Genomic DNA, 19891 nt, shown 5'->3' on the forward strand with positions numbered 1-19891 from the left:
GCTCTTGATGACACCACTTGTTCCTGCTACAGCTTTTTGGAGCATCAATTTTTGTTCGAGGGAGCGAAAAGATTTGAGGTTAGTTTTTTAGATTTATTACAAAAACTTCCGGGGGGCTACACATTGTGAGCAACAAGAGCCTGCGCATGTGAACTTGGCAGTAGGCTCATTCTGGTTGATCCTGCTGGCCGGATTCATCCACAACGCTGTTTAAATGCATCGATTAATCAAGCGATTTCGTCTGTTGCAGTCGGCCAATTTAGTATGCCGACTAGTCGGTCGATCCCTGTGTTAAGCTGCCATAAGAGTCGGTGAAACAATCAGCCGATTAGTCGGTAGATTCAACAGACTGAAACCGACTAAATCGTTGAGAACGTCGGCTCAAATTTCTATGGGGAGCACTGGCAATCACCTACAGAACCAATTCTGTGAGAAAATCTCTTATCTGAGAATCAGTGAGCAGTATTTTTCTATTAGAAAATTCTTGCAAAATTCTTACAGAATTCTGACAGGGCTGTTAGAACCATTCTAGCAGGATTCTTACAGAACCAATTCTGTGAGAAAATCTCTTATCTGGGATGGCTTAACCCAGAATTAGGTTGTTTTACTTTAAGCGTGTAGCCCGGACGTGTTCACCTCACTGCTCGCAGCGCCACCTTTTCCGACTCTCCCGCGAACTCCTGCATTTTGACAGCTAGCGCAATGAGCTGCTCTGCTCATAAAAATCGTCCCGCAGCTGTCTCGTTCTCGCATCACCATCAGTCCGCAAGTGAAAAAGTGAGTTGCTGGGGTATTTTTAAAAATTATGGCCTGTTTTGGCCAGCCCTTGCCGGTGAAAATACTCCCAAAGTGTGCATGAATGGTCCCGGAAGTGCGCCAGGGTGCCGGAAGCGGGTTTCGGTGGCGAATGACCGGTGAAATTGACGATTGAAAAGTTTGGAAAAATCTTGACAGCAGTGGAAAAAGAGTGCACGAGTGTGTGTGTGTGCGTTCGTGTTGCCGCCGCACTGACAGTGCATTCGTCTAGCCGTCTCGCTCTCGCCCACTTTCGCGTTCATTTTTCTTCAACGACGACGACGACGACGGGACCAGAATCGTCTGCCTTTTGAGGAAGGAAGAAGAAGACACGGGATTGTGTGTGTGTGTGTGTTTGGCGTCTGTGTGAGTGTGTGTGCGCAATGTTTGCATCATTAAAATCGACGGCAAAGCAAGTTCTCGGTATTTTGATTTTGCATGAAAATTTAGCTGACTAGAAATCGGGCGTTTTTTGTTTTGATTTGGATTTTCCATTTTCCAACACTCTAACCTCGGCTCCGCGCTGGGGGTGGGAAACCCGCTTCTAGGTAAGCGATTTGTATGAATGATTAGAAAAAAAATATGAGTCAGACGACGGTTTCGGTCCACTTATTTGGTGGGATCTGTTTTAACTATTAAAAAGTTTGAAATGATAGAAAAATTTAGTTTAATTAATTGATTTAAAGCTTTCACGAATTTGCAAAAAAAAAGTTGGATGTATTTTTTAACTGCCCAAAAAGAAGTAATGAATTTATAGATTTTCTTTAAAAAAAATAGTACTATTTCAAGTTTTAAATTTAAATTATTAAACATATTTTTGAAAGCAAAATCACATTTGTAATTGTTTTTGTTTTCTAATTAGAACGGTATCTCGGAAACTATTCGTACGATTTTCAATGTTTAAAAATTGGACTTTTGTGAAATCTTTTCAATAAATATTAAAAAAAAAAAAACTTAATTTGGTGAAATTAGGAAAAGGGAGTGTTGGAGAAGCAACCGTAGAATTATAATTAGTTATAGTAGTCTATGACTTACGAGCTATAAATAAATTTGATCATTCGTTGTCTATCACTCGAACCTACAAGACCTACTGCCTTTAGGTTATGGGCCCAGACAGTCCCGTAGCAACGGCTGTTTGGAGAAAATAACAGAAGAAAATTTTCACTCAAGAAGTTAACTGAAGAATTGGAAGAAGTTTTGTCCTGAAACGATGGCCGATGAAGAAGTCCGAGTTCCTGGCGCTGGACGAGGCGTGGCGGCGGTTCAACCTGGCGGTCAAAGGCTACCCGGAAGTTCCGTTTCGCTGCCGGTGAAGGAGGTGTTGCGTGGTTCGGAGAACTACAACTCCTGGGCGTTTGCCACGAAGATGGTCCTGATCAAGGAACGGACCTGGCGCGCCGTACGGGATCCTGTAGAAGGAGAACCGGAAGTGGACGCGGATACCTCGGAGCAAGCACTGGCGACTATCTGCCTCAGCATGGACCGGGGCCTACGTGGCATGGTCCAGAATGCGGCAACGGCAAGGGAAGCTTGGGACATCTTGCGCAACACGTTCGAGGACAGCGGTTCCACCCGGAGGATCGGTCTCCTGAGAAAACTGACCGGGATTCGGTTGGTGGGAGCTGAGAAGGTGGAGGAGATCATCTGCCAGTCGACCCAGGAGTACGTCAGCGAGATAATGGTGACCTGTAACCAGCTGGCGGAAGTCGGCTTCAAGGTCGACGATGATTGGGTGTCGAGTTTGCTGCTAAAGGGTCTGCCCAAGAAGTACGCGCCGATGATTCTCGGACTGGAGTCGTCCGGGGTCAAGCTGACGGCGGAGAAGGTGAAGGCCACGATCATGCAGGAGGTGAAGGTCGAGGCTGGATCGAGCTCGAGCGAGAGCGAGGGCGCTTTCTACAGCAAGCAGCGGCAGCAGAAGTTCAAGAAGCCCGTCGAGAAGTGCGATGTGAAGTGTTACCGTTGCAAGAGGCTGGGACACTACGCATCGGAGTGCACGAACGGGACGAGCGCGAAGAGCAAGGAGAAGTCTGGTAACCACAAGGGGAATGCGACTTCGTTCTTTGCTGCGTTCAACGCGGTGGAGTCACCGGCAGGAGCCGGTGGTGACTGGATCATCGATTCCGGAGCGACAACTCACATGTGCCGGAACGAAGCAATCCTGGAGAACCCATCGAGTGTGTCGGCCAAGATCAATGTGGCCAACAACGCGGAGGTGGCCGTCGTCGCAAAGGGTTCCGTCAAGCTGGAAGCTGACTGTGATGGAGAAATCCGGGACCTGACGATGACCGACGTGATGTGCGTTCCTGACCTGGCGATTAACCTGCTTTCTGTAAGTAAAGTGTGCAAGAAAGGTTTTCGTGTGGAGTTCACGAAGGACGTGTGTGCGGTGCTGGACGCAAGTGACACGGTGGTAGCGATTGGTCGACAGACGGACGGTCTCTACAAGCTCACCGAAACCAAGCGATCTCGTGCGAATCTGGTGCAAGCAGACGACCAGTTCGAGCTGTGGCATCGCCGGATGGGACATCTTTCTGCTAGCGGAATGAAGCGATTAGGAGAGATGACGACCGGCGCCCAGTTCGACGTGAAGGACGGGCTGCAGTGTGTACCGTGCATCGAGGGCAAGCACCAGCGTCAACCGTTCAACGCGCGAGGGCAGAGAGCGGAGCGAGTCCTGGAACTGGTCCACTCGGACTTGTGCGGCCCGATGGAGACGGAGTCGATCGGAGGCAGACGCTACTTTCTGACCTTCATTGACGATGCTAGCCGCAAGACCGTCGTGTGCTTTCTGAAGTCGAAGACTGAAGTGCTGGAAGCATTTCAAAACTTCAAAGCGTTTGCGGAGAACCAGACAGGTGAGCGGATCAAGCGGATTCGTACCGACAACGGTCGTGAGTACGTGAACCGCGAGATGGAAGAATTCCTGCGCAAGTCTGGTATCCACCACGAGAAGACCGTTCCGTACAATCCGGAACAGAACGGTCTGGCTGAGAGACGCAACCGTACGTACGTCGAGAGAGCGAGAAGCATGCTGTTCGACGCTGGCCTGGACAAGAGATTTTGGGCGGAAGCAGTGGCAACTGCGTCGCACGTGATCAACCGATCACCGGCGAAGGGACTGTCGGTGACACCGGAGGAGAAGTTCACGGGCAAGCGACCGGATCTGTCGCATCTCCGCGTGTTCGGGACCAAGTGCATGGCGCACGTACCGAAGGAGCGACGACGAAAGTGGGACAAGAAGTCGGAACCTTGCATTTTCGTCGGCTACAGCGACAACTCGAAGGCGTACAGGGTCTACAGCCAGAGGACCAAGTCCGTTGTGACAAGCCGAGACGTCATCTTTCTGGACGAGAAGTCGACCGGGACTGACGTTGCTTTGACGGAGCCTGAGGTCGGAGATGAAGAAATGGAGCTGATCGTGCCAAGTATTCCGATTGAGGTCGGTCCAGCTGCTGAAGAGGAAGCTGAGCCCGAAGAAGACGAGTCGGACTTCAGCGATTACGAGTCGGTCGAAGGCGATGCCGATTCGCTGGTTGAGGCGGAGGAAGAACCGTTGGTGCTCCCTCCACAACCAGAGGACCCACAAGTGTTGGTAAGGCGCAGTGGTAGGGAGCACGTGCCCCCAGGCAAGTATAAAGATTATGTGTGCAGTACCCTACCTGAACAAGATTCCCAACCCAGACAGAACCGTTCCACCCCGGTGATGGTCGAGCCTGACACGTACCGTGAGGCGATTGCTCGAGACGACAGCGACCAGTGGAAACGTGCGATGGATGCGGAGTTCGGAGCGCTGGTGGAGAATCGGACGTGGGAACTAACCGATCTGCCGAAGGGGAGGAAAGCTCTACGCTGCAAATGGGTCTACAAACTCAAGACGAACTCGGATGGATCTGTCGAGCGCTACAAAGCCCGCTTGGTGATCAAGGGCTATTCGCAGATCAAGGGCGTCGACTACAGTGAGACGTTCTCACCTGTTGTCCGGTACGCTACCGTCCGTTACCTGATGTCGTTGGCTGCCAAGTTGGATCTCAAGGTGCACCAGATGGATGCAGTGACGGCGTTCCTGCAGGGTGACCTGGGAGAAGAGGAGATTTACATGGAGCAGCCGGAAGGATTCACGGAATCAGGTGCCCCCACGAAAGTCTGCAGACTGCGGAAGGCGCTGTACGGTTTGAAACAAGCCAGCCGGGTATGGAACCAGAAGCTGGATGCCGAGCTGAAGCGAACTGGGTTGAAGCGTTCGGCGTACGACACGTGCGTCTACTTCAAGCTGGAGGGTAACACGGTCCTTATCGTAGCTGTTTACGTGGACGACTTGTTGGTGTTCTCGAACAACCAGCAGTGGGTGACCAAGCTGAAGAAGGACCTGATGGCGCGTTTCCGGATGAAAGACTTGGGCATGGCGAGCAAAGTTCTTGGCATGCGAGTGACCAGAGGCGACGGCAAGGTGATGTTGGACCAGGAGCAGTACATCAACGAGTTGCTGCAGCGATTCAACGTGGCCGACTGTAATGCCGTCTCGACACCTGCTGATCCGACTCAGAAGCTGACCAAGGAGATGTGCCCGAGCACTGTCGAGGAACGGGAGCAGATGGCGAAAGTTCCGTTCCGTGAACTGGTAGGCGGACTGCAGTATTTGGCGCTATCAACCCGGCCAGATATCTGCTACGCGGTGAACGCGGTCAGCCAGTTCAGCAGCAACCCAGGAAGGCACACTGGATTGCGGCCAAGCGAGTGCTGCGGTACCTGAAGGGGACCAAGACGATGAAGCTGACCTACTCGAAGCACGGAGACCAGGGCTTCGTCGGATACAGCGATGCGGACTGGGAAACGATCCCGAGACCCGTCGATCGTTCACTGGCTATGTCTACATGGAGGCTGGTGGTTCGATCTCATGGAGCTGCAGGAAGCAAACCACGGTGGCGCTGTCGACGATGGAAGCGGAATACATGGCCGTCTCAGCTGCTACTCAAGAGGCACTGTGGTGGCGCGGACTGCTGAAGGAGCTGTTTAGTGTCGCTCAACCGGTCACGATCCACTGTGACAACATGAGCGCGGTGCAGCTGGCGGAGAAGGAGATCGGCTACTCGCCCCGGAGCAAGCACATCGATATTCGGCACCACTTTGTGCGCGAGAATGTCGAGGAGAAGCTGATCAAGCTGGAGCACGTTGCAACGGAGGCGCAGAAGGCGGACGTGTTCACGAAGCCGGTAGTTGTTTCGAAATTTCTTGAAGCACGGAAGGCTCTTGGAATTCTCGGTTGAGGGGGGATGTTGGAGAAGCAACCGTAGAATTATAATTAGTTATAGTAGTCTATGACTTACGAGCTATAAATAAATTTGATCATTCGTTGTCTATCACTCGAACCTACAAGACCTACTGCCTTTAGGGAGCGGCCGTGGTTGACTGGTTATGGTGTTCGCTTTGCAAGCGAATGGTTCTGGGTTCGATGCCCATCTGCTCCCAACGAGAAAGTTAAGAACACATAAATTTGAAATGATGAATATATATGAACGAAAAATCAAAGTCGCTCGAGGCGGGGTTTGATCCCCCGTCCTTTGGATTGGTAAGCAAAAATGCTAACCACTAGGCCATGACGACTTGGTGAGCGTGGACTGGAATTAGGAATACTGTTACAGAGAGCGAGTTGTGGCGCTATAACCACAGAGAACAGATTTCGAAAGAAAACAAATGTTAACCTCGCTTAGATATAAAATTCACTTCTGTAAAATTCTAGTTCACAAAAAATAATGCAAAAATGCATTAACACTAACGAAAACATAACAAAAAATTCATTCAAAAATGATGTTTCAAGCGACCACTTAAAATAGTTACCTTCTTTGAATGTTTATGCAGTGATTAGATGGTGCAACGTTCTGCTACTGTAGGCCATCATGATTTTGGAAGTGGCGCTATCTAGGCGGTTGGTGCACACCCTAGCTCTTTTCAACGTATTTTGGTTTGAATTTTTACACACGTTTTTCAATGCTGTTTGTTCAATGATATACATCTGTTCTCTGTGGTCCAACGTTCTGCTACTGTAGGCCATCATGATTTTGGAAGTGGCGCTATCTAGGCGGTTGGTGCACACCCTAGCTCTTTTCAACGTATTTTGGTTTGAATTTTTACACACGTTTTTCAATGCTGTTTGTTCAATGATATACATCTGTTCTCTGTGCTATAACCACGGCAAATAGTGTCCAGGGCATTCGTGGAAATACAATGTCCCATTCCAGAGGGTCCCGGAGTACCAAACCTTCTTAGCATGGTGCTCCCAACGAATACATCTAGAAATATCGGAGCGTATGGTGGTGTGTCCCCACGCTTCTTCCTCCCCTGTCGATTCAGAGTTGTGTTGTTGTTCGAACACTCAGTGCTCAAACTCAACCCAATTACGAGTCATCTCTGCGATACGGCTTTACGCAGTAGGCCTGGCCGCTTTAACGCTTGTGATGTTTCAATGCATTTCAATGCAATGGCGCACTACAAATGTTAATAAATGACAAGAAGAGTGCTAGGCGTCATCTAACCTAAGGCACTCTCCAGGATCCCTTCAAAAGATTGGCTGCGCTAGGGTCTGATTAGATTAGATTAATTTGGTGAAATCAGGAAAATTATTTATCTGTAGACCTTTTTAAATATAAAGCTCACAGTACAGTCCAGACTCGATTATCCGAAGGCTTGTGTAAGACTTCGGATAATCGAATTATGAACAACTTTTTTTTCGTTTTTATTTTATTTTACATTCTAACCTCATTTAAGTCAGATTTTTAATATTTGATTGCCTATTAAATTGCAGAATGCATTGTTTTTCAATATTTCATCGCCGCCATTTTGGTCGCCATCTTGAATTTAAACATTGTAAATCATTTGGAGTTGTTTTAAGGTTCATATTTAAGCTCGACAATCAAAAATAACACAACAAAATACGATTTAATTGCCGCGGACATGGTTAGGACCAAGTTGGTAAGATAGAGCTTTTCTTACGAAAGAATGTAACAATGGTAGAACTTCTATCAGTTCATAACATCGACTTTGTTTTTTTTTATAATGCCAGCTCAAAGGAAAGTGAAACGATACAAAAAAATCTTATGATGAATGCAAAGTATTACAAATTAAATGTTTTCCAAAAGAAATTAAAAACGCAATTTTCATCAAAAGAATATTTTTAAACGTACATATTCTTAATCAAACATGCGTTTATCACAAACGTAAACATAGCAAACTTCCCATGCGCCAGTGATAACGCACACTGCGGTTTATGGTTTTAGGACGAGCCCGAACCCATTTGTGTGTTGGTATTTTGGTTCACGGTGGTTCACTGGGTTCATGCCAGGGGAGAGTACCAGACACGAAACCGAACCGACGAGCCGACGCGTGTCTTGGTGCGCTGGTAGGATGAACCAAAATACCTTCTCGCTCGAAAAGATTTTTCAATCCTAAGCTTGAGTGAGTCGGGTACGGGTGTAAACCGAACAAAGCAGGCGCAAAGCATAACCGAGATACAAGTGAACCGCGTGTGCCGCACGGTGCAGGGAAGCTTGTCATTCAGCTTCTATGAAAGTGACAGAGTCAGAGATAGTCTATTGTTACAACCGCACCACTACACACTCAATCGCGAGTACCTTAGGTAGAAAGCCATTGGCGTCGCGAGCATTAGAAAATCTTAAAAACGATGTAAACGATAAAAAGCTTAAAGCTCAAACAATCCTATTGGAATCCAATGTTAAATAAAATTACGAGATAACAAATAAATTATGCCTACTTTAGGCGTGGAGCACATGGAAAACAAATTGATTTTAGCCGGATGAATGTCCTATTTCACAAAAGTTTATGCATAAACATTGGAAAGTTATGCACAAATGGACAGGGCTAAAGAAGACGAAAAGCTACGATACCTTACAAGCTGTAGGAAACATCGGTAGACAAGATACTAAAACACGAGTATATCTCGAGCCACAAATTATATGCGCCAGCATTCTCGCGCCAGTATTCAAAGCTCAACTTGACAACTTGTGGACTTGGCGACGAAGCGTCGAGAATCGATGCAGTGTGATTTTTTTAAAGATTTTTCTGACGAAAATTCATGCTGCACGATCCCTAACTCCTCGCGTCCAATCTGATGGCTTACACAAACTGGATAATCCGGAGGATGGAGAAGCGTCAACACAAGCTGATGCCGTCTACGTCGATTTCGCCAAGGCTTTCGATCGAGTCCCCCACAAGCTAACTATCGCCAAACTAACAGAGCTTGGTTGATTTTCGTGCTGTTCACCAATGACCTGTGATCCCGTCTCCTGCCATGCAAACTGCTGTACGCCGACGACCTCAAAATCTTCCGGCGAATAGGCGGTTCTGACGACGTCCGTGCCCTCCAGGAAGACGGGCTGCTTCGCTGGTGCGTTCAGAACGGAATGAAGATGAACGAGAAAAAGTGCCAGCTGATCCCGTTCTACAAGATTCTGAGTAAAAATCGTGCCGAGTCTCGATTGACTGCAAGATGAAATTGAACCAGCATCGCCTCCATTTCCGTGGCCAAAACGTACGCTATGCTCGGTTTCCATCGAAGAGATGCTGCTGGTTTCACCGACGTGAGGGTCTTTAAAACGCTGTACTTCTCACTGGTTCGCAGTGTGTTGGAGTATTACGTGCCGTATTACGCCGTCCATCAGCAGAAGATAGAGCAGAAGACACTTCAACACAGAAGACTGTGTCTTGCGGAACAACATTGATTGCAGTGACCTATTCGAGGATGTCCACATCCAAGTTTCTTCAAGAGAACTCCCAGCCATCCCAAGACACACGACGAACTACGGACACCACAACCCTCTTGACGCCAGTGTAATCACCCGACAATTTTGAATTTTTTTTGTAAATCTTTGTTTCGAAGTACAATTTTATTTATTTTCCCTTAAATAGCACTCAGCTAGCAAAACCTAAAAAATGGTTCTCCAAATATCTGAATTGCAAATGTAACATTTTGCAGCAGAACTGATACATTCCAATAATCACATCCCATCTTCTTCCCAACAGCTCCCCTGATGTCAACCGTACTGTAAAAAGGCAGTGCTCGCGTTTCTTGGAACCATCGCCCTCTAGGAGATCGCACCTGAAATCAACAACAGGAATCAACGGGGGGGATTCACAACGCGTGTCACATCAGTCGCTTTTACTTGCGCGAGTTTTGAGGTCAGCGTGAGACCAGCTCGATGAATCCGCACCAGCAGCAACTGCCGGCTGCGGATCCGGCCGTGCTCGCGCGCTACGAGTCGGACAAGCGCGCCTGGGATGAGGCCATCCGGGCGTACCAAGGGCCCGACCCGTTGGACATTTGGTTCAACTTTATCTGCTGGCTGGAGCAGCACAAGATGCTGGACAAGGAGGGCGGCTTCCGGAAGATTCTGGAGCAGTGCTTGAGCAACTTTGAGAACTACGAGAACTACAAGCAGGACGTGCGGATGGTGAAGCTGTGGATGAAGTTTGTAAGTTGTTGAAGGATGAGTTCTATTAGAATGAATGGGATAATTGGTTGTGTTCTTTTTTCAGATTGACATGCAAGCCAATCCGCTGAACTTGTATCAGTTTCTGTACAAGAAGAACGTCGGAACACAGTGCGCCTGCTTCTACATCGGTTGGGCGCACTACTACGACGCGGCGAACGCGTTCAAACAGGCTGAATCGATCTTCAATCTGGGCATCCAGGTGAAGGCTCAACCGATGGAGGAGCTGCAGGAGGCACAGAACAAGTTCCGGCTGTCGATCGCTCAGCGGATGCTGTACAACGACGCTTCATCGAAGAAGCGTTCGGCCAACACGCTGGTCGAGCAGCGGCAGCAGATTACCTCGCTGAGTCCACCGCAGAAAAAGCTAAAGTCTGATTCTGGGGAGTACTATCCACAGCCGGCTCAACAGCAGACTCAACAGCAGCAGCCGCAACCACAACCGCAAGCTGCGCAAATTGCACAGGCACAACCACAACAACATCAGTCGCAACCACAGCCGCAACCGCAGCCACAATCTCACTACAATCAGCAGAACTACTACCAGAATCAGCAGCAAGTAGCGCAGCAATCTACGGTTCAAGCTGCAGCTCCCGTTGCCAGTCCTGCTCCTGCCAACCCTACTACCGAGCACTACTATCAGCAGGACAAGCAGAACGCTGCGTACTACCAGAACAGCAGTCAGCAGCACCACTACCCGCAGCAGACCCAGCAGACCATGGTTCAACAGCAAGTCCAAGTTCCTGTCCAGCAGCAGCAGCAGCAGATGCACCAGTCGCAACACCCGGTGCAACGCCAAGTTCAGCCACAACCCCAACAACCACACCATCAGATGCAGGCCCAACATCAGGCACCGGTCGTGGCCACCCAGAACCCCACACCCGCGGCCCAAGCCATGCCACCACCGCCGCCCCAAGTTCGTCCCCAACAACCGGCGATCCAAGTGCAGCCCGTAGTCGCGACGCCCCAGCCGCAACCGGAACCTCCGAAGCCCCAGCCCGCACCCGCCCCACAACCCATCCACAAGTCGGTCATCATCGAGAACTACGGTCTGACGATGGAGAACGACAGTCTGATCGAGTGCAACCTGAACAACTCGGCGTACGTGATATCGTCCTCGCTGAACTACGTGTACGACGACCCGAACCTGACCGGGTACTCGCTCGGCGTCGAAGATCCGGCCCCGCCCGAGGAGGAAAAGGTCCCCGATCCGGAACCATCCGCCACCCGGCTACCGGTGGGGTTCGCCCGTGAGGCACGCTCCAACCACGAGCGGTGGGACGTCCCCCTGTGTCTAGAGGAACCGTACGACCCGAACCGGGTCTGTCGCTACCCGAAAGGGCACGTCTACCCGGATCTGCACACCGGACAGCCCACGCTGGAGTTTTCACCGGAGGAGATTCGGGCCCGCAAGTGGTACCGCCGGAAGGAGGAGCTGGAAGAGCAAGCCAAGCAGAAGCAGCAACAGTTGGAAGTGGAACGTCAACGACAGGAACGGCAGAGGCAGATGCAGCTGCAGTATCAGCAGCAGCAGGCCCAGCAGGCGGCCGCGGCGGCACAACAGCAAGCACAGCAGCAGGCACAGCAAGCCGGCTATGGCCATCATCAGCAGCAACAGATGATTCCGCAGCAGCAGCGGGGCTATCAGCAAGCTAATCAGGTAGGTTTGAGGTTTTGTCTTGGTCTTGTTTCTTTGCAGGGAGTACAAGAATCGAAGCGTCAAATACCGTCGAAGACCAAGTGAGATGCTGAGTGGAGAAGAAAACAACACCGAAAGTTACAGCAACAATGCTGACGACGTTGGTAGACGATGTTGCTTGAAGTCCTCGAATATTGTCTGAAAACTAGCAAAACATCTGCGCAAGTTAATGTCGACATGGGAGTGAAGAAGTTGAAGTTGCGAAACTAAGTTTTTCACATTTGACCCTGCAGAGAATGTCCCAATGTGGATCTTCCTTCAGGGATATCCAGACCTTCCGATCTTCTATCTGGAGAAACACCTGGCGGGCGTTAAAGGTGCTTTCGAGATCGACAACCGTGACAGGTTCGTTCACCTTGTACCGTCTATACATCGAACGTGAGTTCATCAAAATCTAGGTCCTTCGGCAGATTAAAACACTGGACGGCCTTTTTTGTGACGAAACTATTCTACACGAAGAATCCGACCGACGCAGCCCAATGCCACCGCTGTTAAAAAATCCAGAAAATGCAATTTCCCACCCTGTGCGTAAAGTGCGGTGAGACCCATTTCACCGAAAAGTGCATATCTCCGCAGAAAGACCAGCTGAAGGAAAACGCCCAGCAGCACAATGCGCGAACTGTGGTGGAAACCACACGGCAAATTTCCGTAGCTGTACCGCGCGGAAAAAGTACCTCGAGAAACAGACACAACAAAAAAGAAAGAGCCAACCTCTGAAGAGCTCGACCGCTACAACAGCTGGTGGTGGAGCGGTTCCTTCAGTCAATACAGTTCTCCCTCCTGATTGTGGAGGGTCTTACGCTACCAGGATAAGCTGATGAACTAGGCAGAGCAATTTCAAGCCTTCAGTGAGCTGACGATGAAGTACATCTACAACGGTTAGGCAGCGAAGTTTTTCGACGTCAAAAGGCAAACCAAACTGTGATTTAGTTGATTAATTCTAAATTTCTCCTTTACCCTTTCTTTAGTATCAGCACATGCCATATCAACATCAACAACAGCAGCAGTCGCATCATCCACCACCGCAGCAACAGGTTCATCAGCAGTACCAGCAACCGACACCGCGACCTGCTCCGGTAGCGACTGCCCCAGTCCAACAAGCACCTCCCGCACAACCGCCAGCAAACCATTATTATCACCAGCAACAACACCCACAGCAAACGCAACAGCAGCAGCAGCAGCAACATCACCAACCGATCCAGCATCCGCCAGTTCAACCTGTTCAACATTCACCTGCCGCCGCTCATCCCGTACAACATCCGTCGATGCACAACAACTACGGAGGCCATTACAGACCACCGTACGGACAGCAACAACAACAACAGCAGCAACAATCGAACCAATACCAGCCTCCGGCCCCGGTTCATCAGCAACAGGCTGGACCACATGCACAGCACTCTGTCCAACAGCCCTTCCAGCAGCACTCGCCATACCATGGTCAACAGCAGCAGCAGCAACAACAACAACACTATGGTGCCAATAGCTACAGCCACCAAGGTTACGGTCAACCTCCGGTGCATCATTCACCCGTTCAGACGCCCTCCCCGCATCATTACTCTCCGCAGCACATGCACCACCATCCTGGCCAGCAGCAACCGGCGGTGCCACCCCAAAGCTACGCTCCCCATCCTGCCCCGAGGCCTCAGACTCCGGTTCAGCAACCGCAGCAGCAACAACAACAACAACCCCCATACCATCATCAACCACCCGGTCAACCGGCGATGCCTGGCCGACCCATGCAGCGACCTCCCCAACCGTACGCCCAACCCGCCCCGGTACCCGTTGCAGTACCAACGACCAGCGCCGCCCCGTCTCAACACCTGCAGCGGACCACTTCGGTGCCTCAGCAACCCCAGCAAATGCAGAAACCTCCACAACCGCAACAGCAGCAGCCCCAACCCCCGCCCACACAGGCGAAACCTCCGCCGGCGGCCCGCGCTTCCGCCAGCAGTCGGTTTAGCAACTGCGATGACTTTGAGGAACAGATCGAAGCGTCCACCATTCGCTTCTCGACGTCGAGCGAGAACGGTGCCAGCAAGAACAAGACCATTACGATCAAGTTCAAGAAGGAGAAGACGACCTACTCGGCGCCGAGTCCCGTTCCCGGAGCGGCCCCGTCCGGCGGTTCGCTCTTGCCACCGGCAGCCGCCGCTTCCTCGGCGAACGACGCCAGCAAGAAGCTTAAAAAGGTGCTACCGGGCACTCCGTCGACGCCGGTGTCCCGGGCGCCACCGCCGCCGCCGCAGGGCGTTTCCGGCGGTGTGTCGAAGGAGAAGAGCAAAAACAGTTCTAAAAAGAGTTCCAAAGGTGTGGCCAAGAGTGGCGCCGGTAAGAAGTACGATCCGGATGCGACGGTCGTGCCTGCGAATCGGACGGATGCTAATCTGCTGCTGTCGCTGTCGGGTGATCCGGAAGATTCGTCCCAATCGTACGCGTCGTCCGTTGGAGGTACGAAGAAGAAGCCCAAGAAGAAAGTGCGCTACATCGAGGAAGGGGAAGTCTTTGACGATGAGTACCTGGACTCGGACGAGGACGAGTATGATGATTCCGACGAGGACGACGACGAAGATCTGGAGGAGAACGATTCCTCGTACCAGTCCAACTCGGAGTTCAACACGTCGTTCAGCAACATCTCGTTCGCGGGTGACAACAGCAATGGGGCGTTCAACTTTGGCGGAAGCTCCTGCTCGACTCCGATGCGGCACACGCAGACGTCCGGCGGCATCTCCAAGACGTCGACCCCGATCGGTTCGTTCCGGTACCTGAAGAAGCACGAGTCGAACCTTTCGCTCGGCCAGAACGAGGACTCGATGAGCTCGACCGTGGTGGAGAACAGCTACTTCCAGACGGAGCACGACGAGGAAGCGAAGCGGCGCCGCAAGGAAAAGGCGCTCGCGATCATCGAGACGCACCTCGCGAAACCGTTCCTCGATCCGTTCAGCAGCGAGCTGTGCAAGGCGTTCCTCACCAAGATCGACTTCCCGTCGCGCGAGAACACCGACGACTACAAGGTGACGAACAACAACCTGCCCAAGATGATCAAGTCGCAGATGTGCTCGCTCGCTGGGCGCACGTACAACGTCGAAAAGGAGGTCGGCCGGGGCTCGTACGGTTCGGTGTTCCGGGCGCTCAACACCGGCACCGGGGCGGTTGTGGCCATCAAGTACCAGAAACCGGCCAACACGTGGGAGCTGTATATCTGCACGGAGGTGCGCAAGCGGATCAAGAACCCGGACATTGTAAGGTCTTTCTTTGTTTGAAAAATTGTTCATTTATTCAAGTTTGCTTGTTGATTTTAGTTGCCCGGCTTCATGGACATCTGCTCGGCTGTGATTGCACCGAACGCGAGCGTTCTGGTGTCGGAATTTTCCCAGTATGGTTCGCTGCTGGACATAAACAATAAGATACGTACGGCGACCACCAAGGTAAGTGCTATGTGATTGGCTTGCCCGCAGGTTGCAGGTTTTAACCCGTTCTGTCTGTCTGTTTTTAGGTTATGCACGAGTCTCTGGTGATGCACTTTAGCAGCCAAATCCTGTCGATCGTCGAACATTTGCATGGCTGCAACATCATCCACGCCGACATCAAGCCGGACAACTTTTTGCTGATGCAAATGTGAGTATAACTTGATCATTTATAGCTTAGCTACAACTTAACATATCAACGAACTCGTCAGTTGAAAACGAAATATGGAGCTGCGGTGGAGTTTCAAAGAACCTTGGGATTCGGTAGCTTCAAGGTGGCATTCCATCCACGAAACTTGGTAGCGCTGTCTTGGTTAGATGGAATACCGAAGCAATCACCAATCTATGAAAGACTAAAAAAGGCTACAAGGTCCAGAGAATTCACCTTCTGACACCCGGATAGCGAATCTTTGGACATCCGGTCATACCAGTATACCAAACCGTGTCGAATTAACGAGAACATGCCCACGGGTAACCTAAACGAGCTGTTGGGAGCCTTCCACAAGAAGGGCTACGGAAGTCGTTACGAATCGAGTTCTTATGGATGCTTTGGACGTGATTGCAGTAGTTCTGCTGAATATCGTGAACAAGTCGCAGTTTCGAGGTGAATTCTCTGACGCACGGAAGAGGACGTTAGTGATTCGAATACTGTACGAGAAGGTTGTGGAGATACCTACTTGTGAAGGAACAACTGACGGCGTCCATTGATCATACTGGCGTACTGCTGAAGGAACAATGTGGTTTTCGAAAACATCACGCCTGTGAATCGGCGCTGAATCAACTACTGTCAAAGTGGAAGCAGTGTATTGATCTTGTTTTTCGTGTTAAGGAAAGGATGGCACCAGCATACTTGACAGAAGCCATGGCATGCGGAAGGGATATCCACAAGCATGACACTAGAGGAGCTGACGATCTCAGATTGCAGAACTGGAAAAAGAAGTGTACGCAGAACTCAGAACAATACCCTAATGGATGGAAAATTGCTGCAATCTGAGTTATAAAAGACTCTACATAGGATTTGTAAGAGCGCCTTGAGACAAGATAAGAAAGATACAGATGGGCGTACACGGTGTTGGAGTAAGATTACAGGACACTCTCAAACACGAACGAAGAATTATTCAAAGATGTCTGCTCACAGATCTTCCTTACTACAAAACTGTGCTCGATAAAACTAGCTGAATAAAGGGAAGAAACGAATCTACCGTCGAAAAGAACAGAAATACATCGAAAGAAACATTCACAAGCACAAAGCACAGTACAATGCGATCCATCAGTTAAAGATTTACCCAACTGTCAACAATGTTCGAAGGATAACCACACCTTTCCCTATGTCATATTCTGGTGACTGGGATGCGGTTATCCGCAATTTCTGATTATCATCCGTGCGAATAACCGTTATCTGGATCACCGGATACCTGAATTTCAACTAAAAAATAATCCCGGTAACCCCTAGATAATGAGTAGAGTACGCGGTCCGATTGATCCACACCGACAGACACAATTATAAACAGTTAGGAAAGATTTAAAGCAGCAAACAACAAGAGGCATCTATGAAATGATAATGTCGGACTTGCAGCCAATCCCAGTTGTAGACGCTTCTGGATTTAGAGCTTTGTTAGAGATTCTGGAGCCTAGGTAAGGTACACAATTCCAGACAGGAGAACTATTGATCAGCGACTGAAGGCTCTCTACACTGACGTCAAAACGAAAGTTGAGACGAGTTTTGGAGACATTGGAGAAATGCCATGGATAACAGATGCATGGACTTCATTAACAACTGAAAGATATGTGACGGCTTCAGCTTCTTATACGGAAAAGGACTGTTCAGTCAAATCAATCACTTTGGCAACATAAGTTTGTCCTAAGCGACACACGGCTGATAGTTTGCAATTCGTGCTTCTTAATGTTATTAACAACTGGACATTAGACGAGAACGTTGGTGCAGGATCGCGTATGACAATGATAAAAACATGTCCATGTCCAATGCAACGGACAATCAACGCAGGATTTAATCAAGAAGATTGTGCGGGAATGTTAAAACCGGTGTCGAATATAGTCAGTTCATTTAAACATTCATCAGTAGGAACAAATGGGCTGAAAAAATATCAATGAGGAGAGATCTGCTACGGTGATGGAGTTTTTGTAGGAGACAGATTAGGGAGACACCAATCCTCAATCAGCTATCGCCGGTGGACACGATCATTATCATTTATTCCCTATCTAGTCATCTTCCCGCTTACCGGAAAACATTCGTAATCATAATCAGGCGCAAATAAAATAATTTCGTGTATACCAATGTTTCTGTTTTGGTTTTCGTGAAAAAATATCCGGATAGCGAATATCTACGGATAACTATCCGGATATCCGTGGATCCGTTTCACTTATCCGGATAACGGATATATCCGACCAAAACCTGCATCCCCACTGTTGATAGATGAGACAGCGGCCAACTTTCAGAGCACTTTCAGCAGCTGTTGAATGCTGAGACAAGAGAGGGAATCGTCGAGAACAGGATAAACTTTAGTGAAAGTAGCTAAGGCTTAGCTGGTGAATAAATGCGATGCGATGTACCATAAAGCTGAATGAAAAATCAAGTGGCAGTGGTAACTCTGTGGTTGATCGTCTTGTATCGTCTTGTATCGACATGCACGCATGACTCCGAATTCTTCTACAGTTCAAAATGAAACTTCAAGTCAACCTCTTACGTGTTTTCTTCCTTTCCAGCCCCACGGTAGAGTCGGACATCCCAACGCTTCGGCTGATTGATTTCGGTTGTGCCATCGATATGAATTTCTTCGAAAAGAAGCGCCAGTTCAAGAAGGTAGGTGTCGATTCGTTGGTTTATGTGAGCTTGAACTAATCAAGTGGCGTTTTGCAGGTCATCCAAACGGACGGCTTCACGTGCATCGAGATGCAGGAGGGCCGCCCGTGGTCCTTCCAGACGGATCTGTTCTGCGTGGCCGGCACCATCCACGTGATGCTGTTTGGCGAGTACATGCAGCTGACGAAGAAGTACGACCAGGACTGGGACATCAAGCAGAAGCTGCCGAGGTAAGGGGTGGAATAAGTTGAGTTGAAGAACTGTTTTTGAACTGTTGTGATCGCAACTCTTGCAGGTACTTGAAGAAGCACGTCTGGACGGAGGTGTTCCAGAAGTTGCTCAACATCAAGGACATCAACCACATGCCGAAGCTGAGTGCGCTGAAGGAGTTGATTGACGGCGAGGTGTTCAACATGGAGTCTGAGCTGATGAAGCACATCCGGACGCTGTCGAACCTGCTGAAGCGACGCTAAATTTGTGGGATCGAGGAAGCAAGCAAGCCTAGCTGGTCTGGTCGCTCTACAGGGGTAAGTCTTGGCTGTTGCTGTACATTGGCGGGGGGAGGAGGGTCAGTGCAGCGCACGGTCAGCGTGAGAAAGGAATCAAAAAATATTTATACCACAAATAGTGTTTAAAAGGGGAGAGCTGAAGGGAATTACACACAGATTTATCTCACTAGAGTAGTGTGTAGCAAGCTGTGCTACACATCATATTTATCAATACAAAAATACAAACACACAAAATGATATACTATGATCGTGTACTGGAGCGGAACTAGCTCCGAATAGAGATGTATTTATTGTGTTCTATCTTACCGGAAGATAGCTGCCACACTAGAGCACGCTAGAGCAGTGTAAATAGTTTGTGAAGTTACTGACAAAATTGTATCCCATATGATTGTAATTTACCCTCAACACAAAACACACACAAATAGTGGAATTGGAAACATAGTATCGTGCGTAATGATTTCCTCCAATTTTGGTACTTTAATCTAACTGAAAGCCCCCATTACTAATCGCGAGTTAGGTTTTGTGTAGCAGAAATTTAAACTGAATTTCCTTGTTTAGTCCAAAGAAAATGGTGACTGTTTCGAAGAAACGGCCCGGCTTAGGTTGCGAGTTAGAGACTTTCGTTTAGCACAATAATCAATAAGGTTACAAAACAAAACAAAATACAAGAACCCCACACTACTAGCCAGTACCCAACTGCGTGTGATTTCTGACGCAGTCGTCGGCCGTACGGTATAAAGGGAGTTGAGTTTGGTAGACTTGCTGAACTAATCATCATCTCCCCCTCTCTCTAGCTCTTTCTCGCTGAAGTTACTGTGTATAAAAGCAGCGTCACCCGTAAAAAGTGGGGCAATAAAGGTCGCCGTGCCGGCGACACCTATTGGAAGCGAACTGGACTCTTACTGTGAAAGAAATTGGCCCTTTGTGAATGAAATCTTGTGCAGTGGTGAAGAAGGCGTATTTTGGCAGCAAGTGGGTAATAACAGTTCGACGGAGTTCTTCGAGACTGGTTGAAATCACAGTAGGCCAGTAGTTAACAGAATGGAAACATCCAGGGTAGTTCTCAAGTGGATGAACCCTTGAACGTGGTGGAGGACGAT

General features: G+C 49.3%; 1 protein-coding gene across 1 annotated transcript; it reads left to right on the plus strand.

The window, feature by feature from the left end:
- Positions 1–728: 728 nt before the first annotated feature.
- Positions 729–19677, plus strand: LOC6046900. Its single transcript, XM_038265425.1, has 9 exons — positions 729–777; positions 9832–10280; positions 10345–11958; positions 12966–15236; positions 15297–15422; positions 15491–15612; positions 18186–18282; positions 18340–18512; positions 18578–19677. Exons 2-9 carry the CDS (start codon positions 10008–10010, stop codon positions 18753–18755), a joined length of 4854 nt encoding a protein of 1617 aa, XP_038121353.1. The 5' UTR covers positions 729–777; positions 9832–10007; the 3' UTR covers positions 18756–19677.
- The last annotated feature ends 214 nt before the right edge of the window (positions 19678–19891 follow it).

Source organism: Culex quinquefasciatus, chromosome 3 (genome assembly GCF_015732765.1).
Source record: "Culex quinquefasciatus strain JHB chromosome 3, VPISU_Cqui_1.0_pri_paternal, whole genome shotgun sequence".
In the NCBI taxonomy this organism is placed as follows: domain Eukaryota; kingdom Metazoa; phylum Arthropoda; class Insecta; order Diptera; family Culicidae; genus Culex; species Culex quinquefasciatus.

Bases quoted from the DNA above. Each gene is read 5' to 3' on its own strand.
- LOC6046900 (XM_038265425.1), top strand. From the start codon at position 10,008: ATGAATCCGCACCAGCAGCAACTGCCGGCTGCGGATCCGGCCGTGCTC. The intron at 15,237-15,296 runs GTAAGGTCTTTC...TGTTGATTTTAG, and splicing joins GGATCAAGAACCCGGACATT to TTGCCCGGCTTCATGGACAT. The intron at 15,423-15,490 runs GTAAGTGCTATG...GTCTGTTTTTAG, and splicing joins TACGTACGGCGACCACCAAG to GTTATGCACGAGTCTCTGGT.